This window comes from Nelumbo lutea, chromosome 2, assembly GCF_056320005.1.
Source record: "Nelumbo lutea isolate HS-2025 chromosome 2, American lotus-T2T, whole genome shotgun sequence".
In the NCBI taxonomy this organism is placed as follows: domain Eukaryota; kingdom Viridiplantae; phylum Streptophyta; class Magnoliopsida; order Proteales; family Nelumbonaceae; genus Nelumbo; species Nelumbo lutea.
In genome coordinates this window covers 16825334-16847281 of record NC_142685.1, presented here as the reverse complement: position 1 = coordinate 16847281, position 21948 = coordinate 16825334, and the positions used below count along the sequence as shown (strand labels likewise).

The following is a 21948-nucleotide window of genomic DNA, read 5'->3' as shown; positions in this document are numbered from 1 at the left end:
GACGTAATTTCCTCCAACGCCCCTGTTGTTATTTTCAGACAACACGTTTTTTAACTGTTTTGAGTTAAAACAGTCTCAATCAAATAAAAAATTCCCATTGCAATTCAAAACGCCTAAGCGGCACTAATGTGGTAGGGTTTCAGCTGGGAACGGCAAAGATACCAAACAAACCCTAAGGCATCAGGGTTTCCAAACTTGACATGTGGCAAGTTATTATCCTAACCTTTCATATGCATAAGATCAAATCTGCTGCAACCGTGGTCGCATGTGCGACCCCAAATGATTTATGAATACACCAACATCTTAAATAAATTGAAGGCATCACATCAATTACTTTTGCATTTAAAAGTAAAAACACTGGTGTGTTCGAATTTCATTTGGAGTCGCATGCGGTGGCAGCAGATTTTTTCTTCTGGGTTTTGGGCTCCAAATACAGTGAGAATACATGGTAATTTGCTCTTTTTGCCACCTCCAATAAAATACAGACACAACAGCAATTCTTTTAAATTCAAAATATCGGATAATCAGCTTTTTAATCGCCGGTTGTGAACTCAAATACAACCCGGAGGATCTTTAAATTCTCCCAGGTTCAGTCGTCGGGCATTTGGTTTGAGTTTCGTGGATGCAAAAGATAGCCAGGTCATAGCTGTGTGGATTCTGCCTCTGCGGAACACCGTTGAAATCGGTGAAGATGTTTCCTCGAATGTGCATTAATATGGAGAAGCTGCAGCCCAACAGATCCCCGTGAGTCTTCTCAGAACTGAACTTTGTCTAGTCTATCTGTTTTCTTCTTCCCTTTCTGTAGTCACACTGTCATAGGTGATAGGGCCGCTCAGCTTCAGAGGATCAGCTAGCTGAGCCCTACTCTTCAAGATAGACCAACTCTTGAACCATGAGATGGAGCCAAATTGGGCAAAAGCTATGCTGAGCTCTCCTCTAGCTTGACATCCCTAGCTGTAGATGAGATGGTAACATGGTAAGACTTATTTTCTTTTATTTGTTTTTCACTTCTAGAGATTGCATTGCATGGCAAATTGATTCACAAAGAATGTAGGATCTCCCTCTCTCTCTCTCACACACACACAATTATTCAATTAATAACATCGTATGCTTCCACAAGAGAAGGGGATAAAATGAACATGGAAAGCCTCAGTTTGTTTGGATTACAATTTCATTTGTTTTAGTGCAAAAGTTGGTGTTTGTAAATGAACTGGGTTAAAATTTTGATTCATTCCAGGTTTTTCTCTGTTTCTGTTTTGTTTATTTGCAATGTGGATGGAGTAAAATAAAACCTAAGCAAAGCAAAACTGAATAAGAATTTGCAGTGGCATCTGTACTTTTTTCTTATGATGGATACTATAAATTTGTACTAGTGCATATGAAACTGGACTTCAAACAAAAAGAGCGAAGCATATTTTATAAGAGAGGTGGGATTTATCCTCCATTGTCGAAGTATCCTTGCGGGTACGTCATCCGTAGTCAAGCAACATGGGCTTGTAATCTCTAGTAGGAAATACTGTTCATACCAATTAGCCGTCATGCCACCTTGTGGATAAATTAGAGCCCACTGCCCACAGGTTTGCGTGCAACCTTACATCTCCTGCCCACAAATTCTTCCCACATCGTGCATCGTTGCATTGGACTGGGCTTGGACTCCCTGAGGCCTCAACTGAAGCCCAACCCAAGTTTAGGTCAAGCCTAGGCCCAGCCTGAAGCTTGAAAGCTCAGGCTCCAACCATGCAAAAGCTCGGGTAGGGTCAGGTCAGGCTTGGATTGGATTGGAGAGCTTACAGTTTCAAAAGCTATGTTTTCCTCCGGATAAATAGACTGATTCTCCCGTAGAAATCTGAAATTACAGCTATCTCCTAGTCTACTAGTAGCACCCCCCCTAAACTGCATGGATTTGGCAATCCACGGTCAGGAAGCCCTTGATTCGTTGCCATGGCATCACTTTGACTTAGATGAAGTAACTTCTTGGTGGGACTACTGCAGTACATCTAATGCCATTATTTTCTGTTTTAGCCCTGTGCTGCAAGGACAGCGTATTTGAATATCAAAGGAGAGTAAGAGCCTCCCTAATTGGGTTGTGATTGCACTTCTATCGACTCGTCAGTTCCTATGATGACCTAAAAGCTGAGATGGTCACTTATTGTCCCTCCAAAAGTGGAGATCCACGATAAAACTTGTAATTGGGGGGTTTCTCCATGGTAAGGTCAATGGACCTCTTTCAATGCTTTCCCAATTTTATCTCATTTTCTTAAAAGATTGTATTCTTATCAAATTGATATGAATTTTTTGTTTACAGAAAATTTCCTCCTACCGTAAAAAAAAAAAAAAAAAAACTGATCATCAATATTGTGAATCTTTTGAAAAAACGTTTTCAAAAGCTTCATGATTCCAAGCAAGAACTTTTTGTCTTTAATATTTTTAATTAGAATTACAAATCTAAAGTGTGCATTTTCTATATTTAAAAAATATTTTACTTATTTATAACTTAAATGGTGCTCTGTGATATGTTGGAAAAGTCCTTCCTCTGTCTGGTTCTTTTCTGATTTACAGGGATAGTTGTGACTCTAGTAGGCTTACTGTTTTCCTCAACCTGATCAATCGCCTGTCACAGCACCGCAATGCCTTAAAAATGTATATATTCACATGAAATTCTCCTCCCAGGCCTCAGATTTTATTCTCCATCTCCAACCATTTAGCTCAAAAGAGACAATTCTACTGTGGAATTCCTTCAATTCTGGGGCAATGATCTCTTTTGACCTGCTTCTTTCATGACTAGAAGAAGAGATATGGTGATTAACAACTTGGAAGCCTCTTGTAATTATAATGCTATCTATAATAGGCTTTTTTCTTGCCTTTTTTCTTAGTGGGTGGATAAGGGAAAGAGGAATTTTAAGTAACTACAATTATCACTTATATATGTTCTAAGGAATTCTATTGACCAAAAAACAGATTACACAGTTTCATAGCTAAATCAATCAGTTGCAACCTAATTTTCTTAATTTGTATTCCCTAATATCTATAGAAGAATCCTTTGAAAATCAGATCAGACAGGACGGTTGAACTGGTTGACCCGGGCCTGGGCCAAAAAACGTGATTTGGTGAGAACCCGAACCGCCTCTATCTCCACTCCATCTTTCTTTTTCTGGGCGAGCAATAATGTATATGCCTTCCGATCTTTTCAGCTACTACCTTCAGACTTTTCTCCCTGGATCCTTCCCAATCCCCACTTCTAAAAAGAACTCTACACGCTAAAGCCTCAGAGAAAGACTCTGGGTTTAGCTAGAAGATCTCTATCCAGTTCCATCCGGAATGGTTTTCCTTTGTTGCCAACTAACAAAAGGAACAGAACAAAATATACAGCTATGGTGTGGTCTTTTCGACAATGGACGACGTCCTTGTATTTTGTTAGGCTGCGTTTGGTAGAGGTGTAAATACAAAATTTCATCGCTAAAAATTAAAAACGCTCAAATGTATCGGGATAAAAAACAAACCAGCCGAATACATATTTTACACTCTTGTGCGTTTGGCAAAACGGTGTAAAATCATTGGCGTACAAGTATTGAAGAAGCCATTTCAGGAGTAATTGGAGACAAGGGAAGGGAGAAGGTTGAGCAGATTTTTCTGAAATTTGCTGTCGGAGGTAGATAGGCGATGGGCAATGGAACGATTAGATGCCTTGATCGTCTGAGAGAGAGAGAGAGAGAGTCATACGAAGATTGAAACCATGGCAGAAACAGGAGAGTCCCAACAAAGATTGAAACCACGATATTGAGGGTTATACATTTCCGGCGAAGATTGAAACCATGCGGAGCTGGTGAAGAAGCTTCTGCTGAACTTGTTCTGTTTTTGCCTCTATTCCCATACGAAGCCGGTGATGCATTTATTATCAAATGTAAAATAAAATAAAATTACATATTTACCAAATGCTTGTAAAATCGAACCGGGGTATAAAGTTTACCCCGATTTAATTTTACACCTCTACCAAACGCAGCCTTAGTAGAATAGTTTCATTACCTTAGCTTTCGATAGACGCTCTTAAGATGTTCATAACTTAGCACCTGCTAATTGCTATATATATCTTAAGCCACTTTCCTGGGAGAGAGAGATCGATCGTCTATGGAGAGACTCTTACTGGACCTGTGGAGATAGAATTCAGTATTCACGGAAATCGCAACTTTTTTGTGTATTCAAATGGACAAGCTTCTTCTGGGTAGGTCGAGGTTAGACAAAACGCTTTGTTTTTCTTCTTGTTTTTTTTTTTTTTATCGTTCTCTCCTACTTCCCAATTCCGATGCATGCAGAATTGCAGATTAACTATCTGTATTAATACACCAACCATTTGGGTGAAACTTTTTAGGACTATTTCGGTGTTTATAGCAATTTCGCGTCCTTTTTACTTGTGGGTATGTAAAATGATCGAAGGAAGATTTGGCCCGATCTCACAGTTATGCGATACGTGGCAAAGGCAACAGCTCGGCATAAAAGTAAGCTTAAGGCGCGAGCACCAAGAGGAGAAACCAGCGGTCAGAACTCCCTGCTAAGGGCCTGAACTCACCCTTGGCCCCAAATTAGAAAAGTAATCCGAACTGGCCTGCATGCAACAGTTCGGGACATACTTCGCGGAACTGGCCTGCCTTGTAATAGTTCGGTACATACTTCGCAGAACTAGCCTGCCTTGTAACAGTTCGGTACATACTTCGCCGAACTAGCTTGCCTTAACAGTTCGAGACATCGTCGAACTGGCCTGCCCTTACAGTTCGGGATACGCCTTGCCGAACTGGCCTGCCTTGTAACAGCTCGGGATACACTTCGCCGAACTGGCCTACCGTGCAACAGTTCGGGATATACCTCGTCGAACTGACATGCCCTATACATAACTCTGAACTCAAGACTCGTCTCGCTCACCACTCCACCCATCGCCCTCAGGGCACCAAAACCAAATAAGCCGTACTATGCCTGACACCGAGGAACTCCGTACTCGAGGGCGGCACACCAGACTGACTTGGGATTTGACGCTTGACGGCCGCTCTCCAAACGGCCACCTGCCACCGCCCCTTGACACCGCCATCTCCAATTAGAGAGACGGTTCTGGCAAAAGGCAGTGACGGTTCTGTCCCAATAGAAAGGACGACGCCCGAGTTGACAGATGCAAGGGTAATCATACTCGACCTGACAAGGGCATCGGAGCGAGTGCGCGAAGTGATTATAAAAGGCCCCCTACCCCCAACAAACAAGGTATGTGAACTTTGCGCTATCTGGTCTACACTTTGCCTTTGAGAGATTACTGACTTGAGCTTCGGAGTTATCACACTGGGTTCCCCCCGGAGTTCTCTCATCTTTCCCATTTCAGGCTCCCCGACGCTCTAGCTCAGAGGCGAATTCGTTGACAGCTAAGACCGGCCGGATTGTGCTCCATTAATTGGCGTCGTCTGTGGGAACGCTTCTAAAAGCCTCCCTCTAAATCTCTTTTACCTACCCTTCTTTCAAAAAACTCCAACACCCACTCCAACACCAAAATGGCCTCCTTCAACAGTGTCGGACATGAATCGAAACAACCACTGCCAGAGAGCAACACCATGTTCCGGCGGTGTGCATTAGGCAGTTCATCATCCCCCTTTCGGTGGATGGAATCCCAAGTTTGAATGTGCCACAGGTGGTGGCACCTCTGAACACTCCCTCGTTGAACATTCCTCTTCCACTCCCCATCGAAACGAACTACGCGGAACCAACTGTTGTCCCACTAGCAGCCCGCCAAATCCAGCTAGATGATCTGATGCAATGCATGCGGGCAATGCAAGCCCAAATGCAGCAATTCCAGCAGCACCAACTCCAGCAACACTAGGTGTTGCACCACCTCTCCCAACACCATTATCAACAACAGTTCCCTCACCTACCTTTGAACCAGCCACTGCTCCCCCCCCCCCCCCCGACACCCTGTTTCAAAGCCGGTCAAAACCTCCCCTCAAAGTGGGCGACCTCACCAAGGAGAAGCTTCCCAACCACAGAATCCCCCTAACAGTCAGGCCTCATCCCCAGGCCGAAAGCAAAGAAAGATCACTCGCCCACACGGTCACCCTGGCGCTCCAAGCCCGAGTTCCCACTCACGGAGAACCGGTTCAGTGCCTTAGCAGCGGGCCAGCAGTCCGGGCCCATCGAGCTCAGCAACACGGAAGCCAGCAGCGCCAGCACCAGGCCTACTCAAAGAAGGCGCCGGCGAAGTCGCCGAACTGCTACCCGTGTGCTACCCGAGCTCGGAGGCAAGGAAGAAACGAGCCCGGGTGAGGTAAAAACTGTCCCCATTCTCTCAGTTCCTTCCCCCCTTTCAGCAGAACTTCTGGCAGTCCCCTTGCCTAGAGATTTAAACTCTCGTCTCTTGACAAATATGATGGGTCCTTTGACCCCAACGACCACGTCGGCGCGTTCCAGTCGCAAATGCACCTCGATAAGGCCAGCGAGTCATGCATGTGCGTGGCCTTCACCACCACCTTCAGAGGGGTGGTCCACACCTGGTACCAGAACCTAGCTTCCGAGTCAATAAGAAGCTGGCCCCAGTTCGTGCAGACCTTCACTGCGCACTTTGTTACCAGCAAAAGGTGCCCCAGAACCGAGGAAAGTATCTTTGGAGTAATCCAAAGAGAGGGAGAACCCATCCGGAGCTACATCAAACGGTTCAATGAAGCATGTTTGCAGATTCCTCGATTAGACCCCGCGGTACAGCTCGCCGCGGCCAAAAGAGGGGTGACGCACAAAGAGTTCAAATGGCACATGGTGGCCAGCCAGCCAGCAACTGTAGCCGATTTTCTCAAGCTCGCGGACAAGTTTATGAGAACAGAGGAAGAGATCAACCAGAGAAATGAAGACGGGGTCGAAAAAAAGAAAAAGAGAAGGCGAGCCCTCCAACCCCAGCGACAGAAGAGGGCAGAACCGAGAGGTGAAGCCAAGCCAACCGTCCCGAGCTCCCTTAGCAGTTCAGACGGACTACACGCCATTGAACACAAGGCGGACTGAGATCTTGATGACGATCAAGGACGCACCTACATAAAGTGGCCACCTTGCCTGAAGAGCAACCCAAACGAGAGGAACAAAAATTTATATTGTAGTTTTCATAAATATCACGGTCATATAACCGAGCAATGTAATAATCTCCGCGACGAGATAGAAGGACTCATCCGCCGCGGGTACTTAAGAAATTTTGTACATTATGACAATAGTAATAAAGCAGGTCGGCAAGGGGAACACGGGAAGGATGTCCCCGAGCCGAGCAACAGACCGGCCAAAGCCTTACAGCGACCTCCCCTAGAAGAAAGGCCAGTCCGGGGAACCATCCACGTGATAGTGGGCGGTTCAGTGGTGGCAGGATGCACTTTGGCGGCAGCAAGGACGTTAGTTCGCGAAGTAGCCTGAGAGGAGCAGAATCCTCCCAAGAGGCCGAAGACAGAAGAACCGATCTTTTTTACAGAAGACGACGCGCGAGGTGTTCACTACCCCCATGACGATGCGCTCGTCATAAAGCTAAGGATCAACGGCTTCGAAGTCCGGTGCGTACTGGTAGACTCAGGTAGTTCGACGGACATTCTATTCAAATCGGCGTTCGACCAATTGCAGTAGCAGAAAAGCGAGTTGAAGCCCGCGCACACTCCTCTGGTGGGCTTCAGCGGAGAGGAAGTCAGGCCCCTGGGGAAGATAATAGTACCTGTGGAAATTGGCACATAGCCATGCGCGGTAAGACTCAACCACGATTTTCTGGTGGTCGCGACCCCCTCCCCATACAACGCCATAATAGGGCGACCAATTATGCATATTCTGCATGTTGTGGTCTCCACCTATTATCTGCCAATGAAGTTCCAAACGGACTTCGGTGTGGGGGTAGCGCGGGGCGGCCAACTTGAGTCCCGCAAATGCTATGTTGCTGCCCTAAAGGGAAAAACCAAGGCAGCTGACGACCTCGAACTGGAGAGGCCTGCGGAGCAGGGCGAGGAAAGAGCTTCGCCCATTGAGGAAACGGTCGCAGTCCCGACCTCAACTACAGACCCGGCGTGAACACTACAGATCGGTGCCTCCGTCAAGGAGCCTTTGTGAACTATACTGTCAGACCCATTAGACCAAAGAAACGCAACTTAGCCCCGGAGCGTTGGAGGGCGATCAACGAAGAAGTCGAAAAGCTCCTCGCAACGGATTTCATAAGGGAGGTTCATTACCCGAGCTGGGTAGCCAACGCGGTGCTGGTCAAAAAAGCGAACGGCAAGTGGCGCATGTGCGTCGACTACACCGACCTGAACCGAGCTTGTCCAAAAGACTGCTTCCCCCTGCCCCGAATAGACTGCCTAGTGGACGTGACCTCGGGACATGAGCTGCTAAGCTTCCTGGACGTCTACTCAGGCTACAACCAAATCAAGATGGACCAGTCCGACCAAGAAAAAACCAGCTTCATTACCGAGTTCGGCATGTACTGTACAAGGTCATGCCCTTCGAGCTAAAGAACGTTGGGGCAACCTTTCAAAGACTTGTAAATAAGCTTTTTTAGCCTTTAATCGGCACAAAAATAGAATGTTATGTAGACGACATGGTTGCCAAAACACAGTTCTCCCATTAATTAATAAAAGACTTGGATTCTGTTTTCCAAATTCCGCGTCAGTACAAAATGAGACTAAACCCAAACAAGTGTGTTTTCGTTGTCACCTCGGGTAAGTTCCTAGAGTACATTGTGAACCGACACGGTATTGAGGCCAACCCGGACAAAATAAAGGCCATCCTTGATATGAGACAACCTCGGAAAGTAAAAGAAGTTCAAAGGCTAATCGGCCGAATAGCCGCTCTGAGCCGCTTCATGTCCAAGTCGGCAGACCGTTGTCTGCCTTTCTTTAAGGCAATCAAAGGCAAAGGGTTCGAATGGACTCGAGATTGCCAGTTCGCGTTCGACGAGATAAAGACCTACCTCGCCACTGTGCCAACCTTAGCCAGACCCGAGGAGGGCGAGGTCTTAGAACTGTACCTCTCGGCGAGCGACGAGGTGGTCAGTTCAGTATTAGTAAAACATGTAGATCGGGTCCAGTGGCCCGTCTATTATGTTAGTAAAATTCTGCAGGGAGCAGAAATGAGGTATCCGCATATAGAAAAAATAGCCTACGCACTGGTGATATCAGCTTGGAAACTCCACCCGTACTTCCAAGCTCACACCGTCGTCTTAACCGACAAACCCCTAAGACAAGTCTTGCTGAAGCCCGAGGTCTCCGGTAGGCTGACGAAGTGGGCCATCGAACTCAGAGAGTACGATCTCTAGTACAAACCACGGACCGCAATTAAAGCCCAAGCTTTGACAGATATTATCGCCGAATGCACTTTCAGCTTCAAAGCCCAACAGGTTGAACCCGAGGTCCCCAGTTCGGGCGAACCCGGAGCTCCCAAGCAAAGAGTCTGAACCCCATGAAGTGGTAGTCAATGTGGCATCTCTCCTGGTCAAGAGAAATGCGAACTGGGATGAGGAGCCCTGGATCCTTCACATAGATGGTTCCTCGAACCAGCAAGGCAGTGGGTCTGGAATAGTCTTATGCGGCCCAAGCGGCAAAAAATTGGAATACGCACTACGCTTTGAGTTCGCGGCGTCTAACAACGAGGCAGAATACGAAGCACTGATAGCCGGGCTGAACCTAGCACAAAAGGTAGGAGCAAAGCACTTGGTCATCTGCAGCGATTCCCAGCTCGTGGTCAACCAAGTTACGGGTGAGTACGAAGCATGCGAGCTCTCCATGATCGCATACTTGGCGAAAGTAAAAGAGGCATTGCTCAACTTCCATTCACACTTCACCAGGAAAATCCCGAGGTCAGAGAACACTGAGGCCGACGCTCTGTCCCGGTTAGCCAGCACAAGCCACAACAATATGAGAACCGTGTACATAGAGGACTTACCGCGGTCTAGTATTCTCGGTGGGGCAGAGGAGGTCGCTCTAGTCCTCGAAGCAGAGCCGAGCTGGATCGACCCACTTGCAAACTTCTTGCTAGACGGAACCCTCCCTACAGAACGCAACAAGGCGGAGAGGGTGCAGCGCCAGACAGACAAATACGTAATAATTGACGAACGGTTGTACCAACGGTCCACACGCTCCCATACTTACGTTGCCTGTGACCTGCCGAAGCCGAGTTCGTATACTGCGGCACTCATGAAGGTCTGTGCGGCGGACACTTAGTAGGCAGAGCACTTGCACATAAAGCACTTCGACAAGGATACTACTGGCCAACGATGAAGGCAGAAGCCGTCGAGCTCGTCAAAAAATGCGACAAGTGTCAGAAGCACGCCAATATCCACCATCAGCCTGCTTTCGACCTCAAATACCTCGTCAGCCCGTGGCCCTTTGCACAATGGGGAATCGACCTCCTGGGGCCATTCCCGCAAGCAACAGGTAGAAGAAAATTCCTAGTTGTTGCAGTAGATTACTTCACAAAGTGGATAGAAGCCGAACCTCTGGCAACTGTTACGGCCCGAAACATCCAGAACTTCTTTTGGAAGAACATAGTATGTCGTTTCGGGTTACCTTGGGTACTAATCTCCGACAATGGCAAGCAGTTCGAGGATATTAAATTCCAAGAGTGGTGCCAGAACATGGGGATTCGGCATAACTTCACATCAGTCGCGCACCCGCAGGCAAATGGTCAGACGAAAGTAATGAACAGAGCCATCCTGCGCGGACTGAAAGCACGTCTAGATCGAGCTAAGGGATTGTGGGCCGAAGAGCTACCAAGTGTTTTATGGGCTCACCGAACTACAACAAAAACCGCCATGGGAGAAACCCCCTTCAACCTCACCTATGGCACTGAAGCAGTGATCTCGACGGAAATCGAAGTACCAACATTGAACTAGAAACATACGATGATCGGACAAACGGAGATGAGTTACGTACCAACCTTGACCTACTGGACGAGGTAAGGGACCTCGCGCACATCCGGACAACGGCCTATCAGCAGCAGGTAGCTCGCTACTACAATGCGAGAGTAAAGCAGCGAAGCTTCCGGGTCGGCGACCTGGTCCTTCGTAAGATTATGGTGCCCGAACCCGGCGTTGTCAAACTTGGACCAAATTGGGAAGGGCCCTATAAAGTAAAGAGAGCGCTCGGGAGGGCATACGAGCTCGAAACCTTAGAAGGCAAGCAAATACCCCGAGCATGGAACATTGTTAACTTGTGGTGATACTACATATAAACCGCCAAGCGAAGTGGATGAAATCGATACAAGAGCCTAGGGCATATTTTCAGCTCGGCAAAAATCAGTTCGCTACAAGAGTCTTTGGGGCCGAAACAGGTCGCGTAAGTACAATAACTTGGACAAGAAACTGGCATATTATCAGTTCAACAAAGAGTCAGTTCGGGAAAAAAGAACACAGGCAAAAAGATTGTCTATTCCGTCGCAAGAAACAGGAGTACATTGGCCATCAGAAGGCACTTCCAAAAAAAAAAATCTTTACTTGCCTGGGGCTACTTCTTCGCCATCAGAAGGCACTTCAACAACACCCGAAGGCCCTGCCTCTCCTTCAGAGTCCGGCTCGCCATCGGCAGCATTTACCATCTCTTGAGTTATACGCAAAGTGGATATGGCACTAACATCGAGGTCGGGGTACGTGTTCCGGATCATCCACCAGCTCAGCTTGAACCCCCTTCTGTAAGAATCAACTATCAAATCGTCAAAACGCGGAGAGGCAATATAGTCTTCAACTGCCTTCTTCTTGGCGTCCTCAATGCCTTGGGAAAAAATCGGTGTTTTATCCCTTATGTCCTCCTGAAGATATTCGACTTGATGCTGCAAGTCCAACTTCAAGTCTGCCATGTGCTTAACGACTACCCCCATGGCCTCGGCATCACGCTGAGACATCGCCTGCCTGGCCATGGTGACGCGAGCAGCTTCTTCGGCAGCATAAGCGGCCGCCTCAGCAGCTTGGGTATTCGCCTCGGCGGCACGAAAATCCTCTTCAGCAGCATGGGCGGCAGCCTCAGCAGCTCGCGCCTGCCGCGATCTCCTTTCCACCTGGGCTACTAAGGCATGAATAGAGGAATTCACCTACCTAAAGAAACAATTAAGCGACAACAACAAGAAGGATAGAAAAAGATGAAGGCAAACGAAATCTAACTTACCACCATAGCGTGTGTTACGGCGCGGCAGGTGACCTGATTCAAAGGAAGATCGGCCCACGCCGCGATCTCTTCGGGGAAAGTAGCCTCCCTACTCTTCTGAAGAGCGTAGTTCGGCGTCAACACGCTCCTGAACTCCCCTTGAGCTCCCGAACCCGAGGGTCCAGCTCGCGTATGAGCAGACCCAGAGTGAGCAGGAGCACTGGAGTAAGCAGGAGCACCCGTGTGAGTGGTCTCAGCATAAGGCACCCCGGCCGCTTCATGCATCGATGGAGTCACCTCGGGCACCCTGGGCAGATCCTCCGGCGTGTGGCCTGGAACTTGAGGCTCCTCATCCGGGGGCAGCTCGGTACGAGTTCGCTTGGCGACCCGCTTCCTCCTCTTCATGCCTTGGAACAGGCGCCCCCCACAAGTTCTCTCCGCGTCCATCACACCTGAAGAAACGAGTTCGACATCAGAAAAAATGAAGGAACAAAGCAAACAAGAAACCGCAGAACTAGAAACCTACCCGAACTCAGGCCGGCCGCAATAAGCTTGGCCTCCATTAAGTACTGATGGCACTTTAAACCTTGTCGTGCCCATTGTCGGAGGCCCTTCACCGTCTCTTTGTCGAGAGTGACACCAGAATCAGGAGCGCCCTCACCCCACCCAGTCTGAAAGGGTCATCCTTGTGCACTTCGCACACCGAAGTAGTCCCGCTTCCACGTCGGGACCTTATTAGGAAGATCGTACAAAAGCTTAAAGCCCGAGCGAGGAGAAAGGTAATACGCCCATCTTCCCCTAGGAAGAGAACCCGCTTGTCTCTTGAGCATCAAGATGGAGGAGAATATCTCCAAGTCTAAAGGGAAATTCTGCTCGCAAAAAAGGGAGACTGTCCCCACCAGGTTCCGAATAGAGTTCGGATGAAGCTGGCCAATAGTGACGCCGAAGTGGTTTATGACCTCGACGAGAAGGGGGTGGAAAGGTAGTCGCAACCCCGCGGCGAGTTGCTCTCAAAAAATCACAATCTCATCAGGACCGTGTTCCCAAGGAAAGCTGCCCAAAGGAATGAAATATGTATACCCCCCAAGCAGATTATAAGACATAAGTATAGACTGAAGCCCCTTGAGCGTCATGGTCGAGGGACCAAACTTGTCTAGCATCCGACCTTGGCGAGAGGTAGACGCCAAACTGCTCGAAGCGGCTCGGCCTGCGGGTTCATATTCATCCTCGAGTTCCACTTCAGGATCACTAAGGCAGTCGGGGGATACGGCTCGGTTTGTAGAACCTACGTCAGTCCTACTTGAAGAGTCGTCTAAACTATCAAAGCTAGGCATCGAGGAAAAAAGGTGGATTCAGGAAGGCACTCACCGGAAGAAAGTTTTGGAGGCTCTGGAGACGGGAACAAGCTAAAAACCTTGAAGTCCAAGTAACCAGCCTAGACGCGAGCTGAAAAAACTTGGACGCGAGTTGAAAAGTTGGACACGAGCTCAAGAGGCAAACCATAGAAGTGACAAATCGACTGGGGTTCCCCACTATTTATAGCCACAGTAACCAAGAACCGGCAGTGCAGATCAAAGACGATCCGACGGCCCGCATTCGTGCTGACCACACGTCCCCTGAGATCAAGACGTGATTAGCGCACGTCTTTTCGAAAAGAGCAAAACGTCAGCGCACGTCCTTTTGAAACCAACGTCGCGCCGGCGCACGTCTTACTGAAACTGACAAATGTGCCGCACGTCTCCCTGCAACTGACAACCGCCAGCGCACGCCCTTTCAGAACGGTAGTGGCACGCTTTTTTCAAAATTGAATGACCCGTTGTCTCGTCCTAGCAGCGCGAATTTTTGAAATTTAAAATAAACGCACGCTGCCTCTTCCGTCAACATTTATGAGCATAGGCACGTCTTCCGCCTTCTCGGACACTCTAGAAAACTGAAGAACCCTGGCAAAAGCAACTCGCGTAGTCAAGATTCAAAGAACGGGACAAATCCACCTACCACCTCGCAAAACTTCTCGCACTAGGGCAAGACCCTTGGTGCGAGGAGTGGGGGGCAATTGATGAAGGAAGATTTGGCCCGACCTCACATTTATGCGACACGTGGCAAAGGCAACAGCTCGACACAAAAGCAAGCCTAAGGCACAAGCACCAAGGGGAGAAACCAGCGGTTAGAACTCTCTGCTAAGGGCCCGAACTCACCCTTGGCCCCAAACTGGCCTGCATGCAACTGTTCAGGACATACTTCGCCGAACTGGCCTGCCTTGTAACAGTTCGGTACATACTTCGCCGAACTAGCCTGCCTTGTAACAATTCGGTACATACTTCGCCGAATTGGCCTACCTTAACAGTTTGAGACATCGCCGAACTGGCCTGCATTGTAACAGCTCGGGATACACTTCGCCGAACTGGCCTATCGTGCAACAGTTCGGGATATACCTCGCCGAACTGACCTGCCCTATACATAACTCCGAACTCAAGACTCGCCTCGCTCACCACATCGCCCTCAGGGCACCAAAACCAAATAAACCGTACTATGACTGACACCGAGGTAGTCTGTACCCGAGGGCGGCGCACCAGACTGACTTGGGATCTGACGCTTGACGGCCGCTCACCAAACGGCCACCTGCCACCACCCCCTGACACCGCCATCTCCAGTTAGAGAGACGGTTCCGACAAAAGGCAGTGACGGTTCTGTCCCAGCAGAAAGGACGACGCCCGAGTTGACAGATGCAAGGGTAATCATACCTGACCTGACAAGGGCCTCGGATTGAGCGCGCGAAGTGATTATAAAAGGCCCCCTACCTCCAACAAACAAGATATGTGAACTTTGCGCTATCTGGTCTACACTTTGCCTTTGAGATATTACTGGCTTGAGATTCGGAGTTATCACATTGGGTTCCCCCCCCCCCCCGGAGTTCTCTCATCTTTCCCGTTTCAGGCTCCCCGACGCTCCAACTCAGAGGCGAATTCGTTGACAGCTAAGACCGGCCGGATTGCGCTCCATCCGAACGAGTACAAATACAAAATCTTATATTTGGTATTATTTTTTATGAATTTATATTGTATATATTTACATTTGTACTCTTTTCAAACTGAGCGAGGGAAAAAAAATCTTAAACTTAGGCTCTGTTTGGAAGGAGTACAAATTCAAATATATATAGAGTAAATACATATAAAATACAAGGTTTTGCACTCCATATATTTGTATTTATACTCCTTTCAAATGGAGTCTTAGTTATGAAAGAGTACTAATACAAATATGTAGAGCTCAAAATCTTGTATTTTATATTATATTATATTTTTATATATATATTTATACTATACATATTTGTATTTATATTCTTTTTAAATTAAGCTTTAAGTTTCACTTGTTTGCACTAATACATGAGATGGGAGTATAAAAGACGATCGAGTGCGAGTTCTAGTACACGTTTGTTTCTGGATTTACTTTTGCCTTGTGTTTTATTTTACCTCCTGCATTATAAATAAACAAAACAAAAGTAATGTCTAAAATAAACATAAATCCAAATTTATACTCTTGACTCATTGCACTCTCATATTAGACAGCTTAGTTTAATATTGGATTTGGGCATACCAATGGACAGCAATATAAGCTTCATTCCATTCGTATAGTATATGAGTACGATTTGAATAAACAAAAACCATATTAAAACATTTTTTTTTAGGGCAGAGACGAGGAGAAAAGAGAGATGGCAATATCATATGTTAAGGGTACTTTTGGCACATTGAAAATAGACGAGAAGGCATCAAATGGGGTAGGCTCATTTTGCCATTTGAAAATCACTTTCTCTAAGACCATAATAAATGTAACATAAGGCCCTATTAGTTTCCATAGAATATTATGGCTCTGTTAGTTTTTCAGTAAGTTATTTAACCGGATAAATGCATTTATCCAAGTGTTTTCTAGGAACAGTTACCCAGGTAAGTGTTTTTATCCCTGTTCTTTTGTTTTATATGTAAATAAGGCAATGGCCATTTTAGCCATAAAAATCCATTATTACAAGGACATTTTTGTCCCATTCAAGTGTCGGCAACTTTCCTCTAAGGTGACAAAGTTATTTACCCACATAGAAGAAAATAAACTTTCCCTGGTCCCCACATAAATCCGAAAAAAGAACATAAGATTCTTGGTCAATGGAAAATAAAATCCCATTGACCAACTTTCCCCCTCTCATAATCCAGAAAAATAACGCCCCCTAAAAGTTAGGGAAAATTTTATACATCATCAATAAGAAAAAGGAGGTTTGAGATGATTCCCCACAATTAAACGATGCCTCTTCACTGTTCTCAATAGGACTGTGAAGATGGTTCATAAAATCTGAATTCTTTCATATGTAATAATTATAAATATTAATAAGGGTAATTTGTAACATAGTTCAATATTATATAATTTTCAGGTTAGGCGACATGGGTCTAGGTTGTGCCTTTAGCATCTCTATCTCAAAACTACTAAGGGTCCGTTTGATTTATGGAATCGAAATCCTTCAGAATAAGAATTGAAATGACCTATCCCCATAATCTGAACTGTTTGATTCCAACTAAACAATTAGAATCAAAATAACCCATTCCGATTTCAAACCCCTATTCTTTCGAACCAAACGGAGCCTTAGTAGTATTATTATAATAGGTTGTAGCCTCATCTACTCTCTTACAGTGTCAACTTTTGTTATCATGCAAAATTATTCATGGTTCATACTTCATGCCAATTCTTTGGACACAAAAAATCGATAAAGGCATGTCACATGTAAGATGGGTCCAAAATAACATATCAACATGCAAATTTATTTTAGACCATCTGATGTATAGTTTATTTTCCCCCTTTGTTTCTTTCTTGTTTTTTTTTTTTATTTTTTTTATTTTTTTTATTTTTGTTCTAACACTATTTGTTGAATATTGACTCTTCTTTTTCCCTTCACCTCGAATACATCCAACCTAAACCTAATCCAGTACGTGCTACAGCTACACTATTTGTCAATATATATGTCTGAATATCTGGTGGGTCCTTTGGGGCCTCTGTTGTCAACGCCAAACGCCAATGGATGGGCCCATGGGCTAAAGTCTTTTAACTTTTCACGTAAGTACAGGAACTGGACCTACGTCCATGCTTACATCTGCCTTGTCTATATATCTTTACTATCTTGTCAGTTTCAAACTGTCCAACTTGTCCTAACCATAGAGATGAGTTTGGGCCAGACGTCCAAAATGCAGTGTCAATAGAAAAAAAAAATTACTATTTTATAATGTGATTTTGCCAAGTAATTATTTCTGACGGAGCGGTGCAATTCAGGAAAAGTGGTTAACCCAAGCCCAACCCTAAGGCCTGGACCTCAGGCGTAGGCCCATCCAGCATTTGTCACATTTTAAGGTCTTTTTATTTGATCTGTACTTCGGAATAGAATAAAAAAAATTGCATACAAAAATATCATTATAAAGTCCATAAGCCTTATTTGGGAGTGCTTATCGAGTAAAAATGTGCTTATTTTAAGTACTCCTAATAGGTGCTTAGGAGTAGTGAAGAAGTGCTTTTGAAAAAAAAAAAAAAGGCGAAGTTTTGAACTTATTCAAAATAGGCTTATTTCCTGAAGAAGTGTTAATTTGGACTTATTTTTCAAACACATAAATATAAATAGAAGTGTATTTGGTGTAATTCCGGCTTAAAATAAGCGCTTTTCCAATAAGGTCCCATTCAAAATAGAAGATGGGCATACCTAAAAAAATAAAATTTTCCTAATCTTTATATAAATTTGCAAAAAAAATATAAATTTCTTAATCAATAAAAATCAAAATTCTATTAACCAATTTTCCCTCGTCTTAAAATCTAAAAAAAGATGCTCCCCGCGGAGTCTGACGGGCTTGCGCTATCGAAAACAGTGAACCGAGCCCATCTCAATTTGAAATGGTGTCCAAATACTTTGGGCTCAATCCATCCCACCCACCCAACCCAGAGCCTAAAAGTTCATGTCCGACCGATGCAAAACTATTCCGAGTTGGGTATGTATGTGTGTTGGATTCAATCCGTGCGGCTGTGCCCGCCCAAATCGCATCCCTACGTTATAACTGGTACGTGATCGGGCCTAGGGATCAACCAAAAAGTTAATTTTCTGCCGCGATTTGTCAATACAATGACTCGGACAGTTGAGGACGGTCTGACCTTTTATACAATAAATATAAAGGTGACAATACAAATTAACGGTGGTTTTCTGTTTTTTCAGGCAAAAGAAGGCCGATCGGAGGAACGCCGAAAAGGAAATCAAATATCAGCAACTTCTACATGCAATTCCTTTTTACAGGAAGTCGACGGACAATCCACCCAGATTCTCCTTACGATCTGAGCACAAGCTAAGGTCAGTTAATCATTCTACAAATTTCTTAAGTTACAGAATTGTATATACTATCGGCTCTTACTGTTTTTAACTGAAAATGAATGAAATTATTTTTGTATTTTATGCGTCTTCTTTTCGTTTAATTTTCTTTTCACAGAAACGAAGAGATCAAAGTCAAAAAGAAGCTCGAAATGGCAACTAGGGTCTCCAATTTCTCCGATTTGATTCAACGAGTAACGGCTTCTTGCTTGTTGTATCCACTCTCACGAGGGCGTGATGCGAGAGAAGACTTAGAAGATCGAACCGAGTATGAAGATGCCGAGGTTCAACAGTTCGGCGAAGAATACGGGGATGAAGAAGAGGAATACAAGGTTTGGGAAGAGAAGAATAAGCTGGTAAGCGTGGAGAAGGTGAGGGAAATGGAGGTGTTAATGGGGGAGGTATTCGAAGTGGTGTCGGCGGTGAAAAGGGCATATGTTGGCTTGCAGGAGGCGCATTGTCCTTGGGATTCGGAGAAGATGAGTGCTGCCGACATTGCGGTGGTGACGGAGTTGAGGCGACTTGTCTGTCTGAAAGACAAGTTCCGGAGGAGGTTTATAGGAGCCGGAAAAGGAGAATCACTGGGGCTGGTCTCGCTGAGGGACGCGGTGGCGCCGTACGAAGCGGCGATAGATGAGCTTAAGAAAGAGGTGAAAGCGAAAGAGGTGGAGGTAGAGAACTTGAAGGAAAAGCTGCACAACGTCACGACTACTTCTACTTATAGTGGTAAAAAAGGGAGGTTTCACTCGTTCCACTCCAAGAGGAAAGTCAGTTGCTGCCAAGGTCAAGGTACACTCTTCCCTCATTTTATTCTTAAAATTACGCAAATATCATTCCTTAAGAGAAAAGAACCCCTTTTCTGGTCGTTTCTTTTAAGTTGCCCTCGAGCGCAACATGGTCATTCTGAAAATTGAGTCTCGACTCTCGACGACTGATACACATCTGCCGGTAACCCATTATCCAGTTGCGGAAACGCCTGCACCGGAACTGTTCGAAGAAACGATGAACCAGGTCAAAGAAACCTGCAAGTCTTTCACAGCTCTGCTTCTCTCGTTCATGCGATCTGCTCACTGGGACATCGCCGCTGCCGTGCGATCCATTGAAGCCGCCACCAACCCCAACGCCATCGAAGACCGTACCAGCGCTATTGTTGGAGCTCATCACGCCAACTACGTACTGGAATCTTATGTGTGCAGGAAAATCTTCCATGGATTCGACAACGAAACATTCTACATGGATGGCAGCCTCTCCTCGCTTCTCAACCCCGAGCAATTCCGACGAGACTGCTTCTCCCAGTTTCGAGATATGAAAGCCATGGACCCGGCCGAGCTCCTAGGGATCTTGCCTACTTGCCAGTTCGGCAAGTTCTGCTCTAAGAAGTACCTCTCTATAGTTCACTCCAAGATGGAGGAATCTCTCTTCGGAGACTTGGAGCAAAGACGCCTAATTATGGCGGGAAACCACCCGAGGACCGAGTTCTATGGAGAGTTTTTGAGCCTGGCGAAGGCGGTTTGGCTGCTGCACTTGCTGGCTTTCGCACTCAAGCCAGCGCCGTGTCATTTTCAGGCAACCGGAGGAACAGAGTTTCACCCTCAGTACATGGAGAGTGTCATCAAATTTTCTGGCGGTGTGCCAGTGGGTTCAGTAGTGGGATTTCCGGTTAGTCCTGGGTTCGAGCTTGGCAACGGTTCGGTTATCAAGGCCAGGGTTTACCTCGTCCAGAGGGCTTAGGGAGTTGGGACTTACGGAGTTCGGACCTTGGGGCTTGGGGTGATGGTGTTGCAGTGTGTAATAGCAACGGGACACGTGTTGATTAATATAAATGAACCAAGTTGTCAACCCTCTACCCGATTCAATATCATTTATCCGATTAAAATTCGATTTTAATAAAAATTATTGTTTTATGTATATATTTAATATATTTAATTATATATACATAACTATCATATATAATTATATAAAATTTTAATATTTTATACTTATATATTGTATACATAATTACAAAAAAAAAGTAAACAAATAACCAAAATTTGGTGTGAGTTGGCGTTGGATCAAAATTTTTGGTTTTTCTCGATAGACTCTACGAGAGAGATGTGATTCCATCCATTGATCTGCAGCTGCAGCCATGAACATATATTTTAGTCCGGATGAAGTAAGCATCCAAATTCCAACCTACTAGTTTTGTGTTTTTGGTACCATATAATGGAGCATATTGTTTTTTTTCCCGCTTCAGTAATGGAGCATATTGTTATCGATGGTCATGTTTCAATATAATCTTGCTCGGTAAAAGCGAGCAAGATTATATTGAAAAGAAAGCAAATAACAGAGTACAAAAACATTATCCAATTAAGGTCTATTTAAGTCTGCATTGGCCATATCTAGGACTCATTCAGGGGGGTCTGCACAAAAACTAGCATATGAGCGACAGAATTACAACTTCTATTAACATGATTAAAGGATATAGAAAAGCCCTCAGCCAATGCATAGAAAGTTTGCATCCATAGCCATTTCAAAATCTCCTTTCTTCAAAGTCTGCACCAGAATTTGGCAGTCAGATTTCACTGATATATTCTCTTCCTTATACATTCTCAAAATTTCAAGGCTGTTAAGGGTCGCCATTGCTTCCGCTTGAATGGGAGATGAGGCCGTTGACCTTCCAAAAATAACAGTAATAACCTTTACTTCATCATTTCTAAGCACTGCACGAAAACCAGAATTAGTTGGACACAAAAAGCTCTCATCCACATTCAATTTCAACAGCCCTGCAATTGGCGCTTTCCAAAAAGAGTTATCTCCATCACTATCAATGGTTATGTTCACTCTTTGGTTTTGAAAAGATTATATTAGATTGGGTAAATTTTTTAAATTACCCTTATGATTTTGTTAATTGACTAAATATACCCTTACTGTTTGATTATTGTCTAACATTATTCCTACTATTTCAAAAAATTACTCTTACAATTAAATAGGGTTGAAATCTCAATTTTACCCTTCTGTTAAATCCAAACAGTTCTCTCTCCTCTGTCTCTCTCATTCTCTCTGCTAAAACTAAACTGTTTGATTCTGTGCTATGATGTCATGCTCCAAATGATCAAGGTATTCCCACTCCCATTCACCTTACAGGGCAACAAGTCTCCCTCGAGGTATCTGTCCAAGGGCAAGGTCAAGGAGTCGTTCTAAGAGTCATGATTCAAGGAGAACTGCTTGATAGGAATCAACTTGCATTATGGTGCGATGGATCAAAGCATCACCGTTACCAAAAGTTTGTTCGACCGTCTTCCTTGTGCAATGCTGATTATACCGGATTAGGGAGTGAGTACAGCTGGAGATTCTAGTTGTACAAGTTCGTCTGAACTCATTTCTTCTCTCTCTCTGATTAGATCTCTGATTCTCTTGCTGCCGATACCAACCTCTCTCTCTCCAATCCAATTGGCTTCTTCTTGTGTGTTGAATTCTTTCACT

The 21948-nt window shown here is 45.2% G+C and overlaps 1 protein-coding gene across 4 annotated transcripts; it reads left to right on the top strand.

Moving 5' to 3' along the window:
• The first annotated feature begins 338 nt into the window (after positions 1–338).
• LOC148868868 (protein GRAVITROPIC IN THE LIGHT 1-like) lies at positions 339–20325 on the top strand. 4 transcript variants are annotated; one of them, XM_088971164.1, is made up of 4 exons: positions 339–744; positions 18337–18468; positions 18605–19275; positions 19451–20325. In XM_088971164.1, the coding sequence occupies exons 1-4, from the start codon at positions 692–694 to the stop codon at positions 20215–20217; spliced, it is 1623 nt and encodes a 540-aa protein (XP_088827290.1). In that variant the 5' UTR covers positions 339–691; the 3' UTR covers positions 20218–20325. The 4 variants fall into 4 exon arrangements, with proteins under 4 accessions (XP_088827290.1, XP_088827291.1, XP_088827289.1 ...); XM_088971165.1 differs by lacking the exon at positions 339–744 and adding an exon at positions 842–976; XM_088971163.1 differs by lacking the exon at positions 339–744 and adding an exon at positions 17969–18184.
• The last annotated feature ends 1623 nt before the right edge of the window (positions 20326–21948 follow it).

Excerpts from the sequence above, each read along its gene's own strand:
- LOC148868868 (XM_088971163.1), top strand. The coding sequence starts at position 18,021 with ATGGTGTCCAAATACTTTGGGCTCAATCCATCCCACCCACCCAACCCA. Across the intron at positions 18,185-18,336 it reads GCATCCCTACGTTATAACTG|GCAAAAGAAGGCCGATCGGA; the intron begins GTACGTGATCGG and ends CTGTTTTTTCAG. Across the intron at positions 19,276-19,450 it reads CAGTTGCTGCCAAGGTCAAG|TTGCGGAAACGCCTGCACCG; the intron begins GTACACTCTTCC and ends CCCATTATCCAG.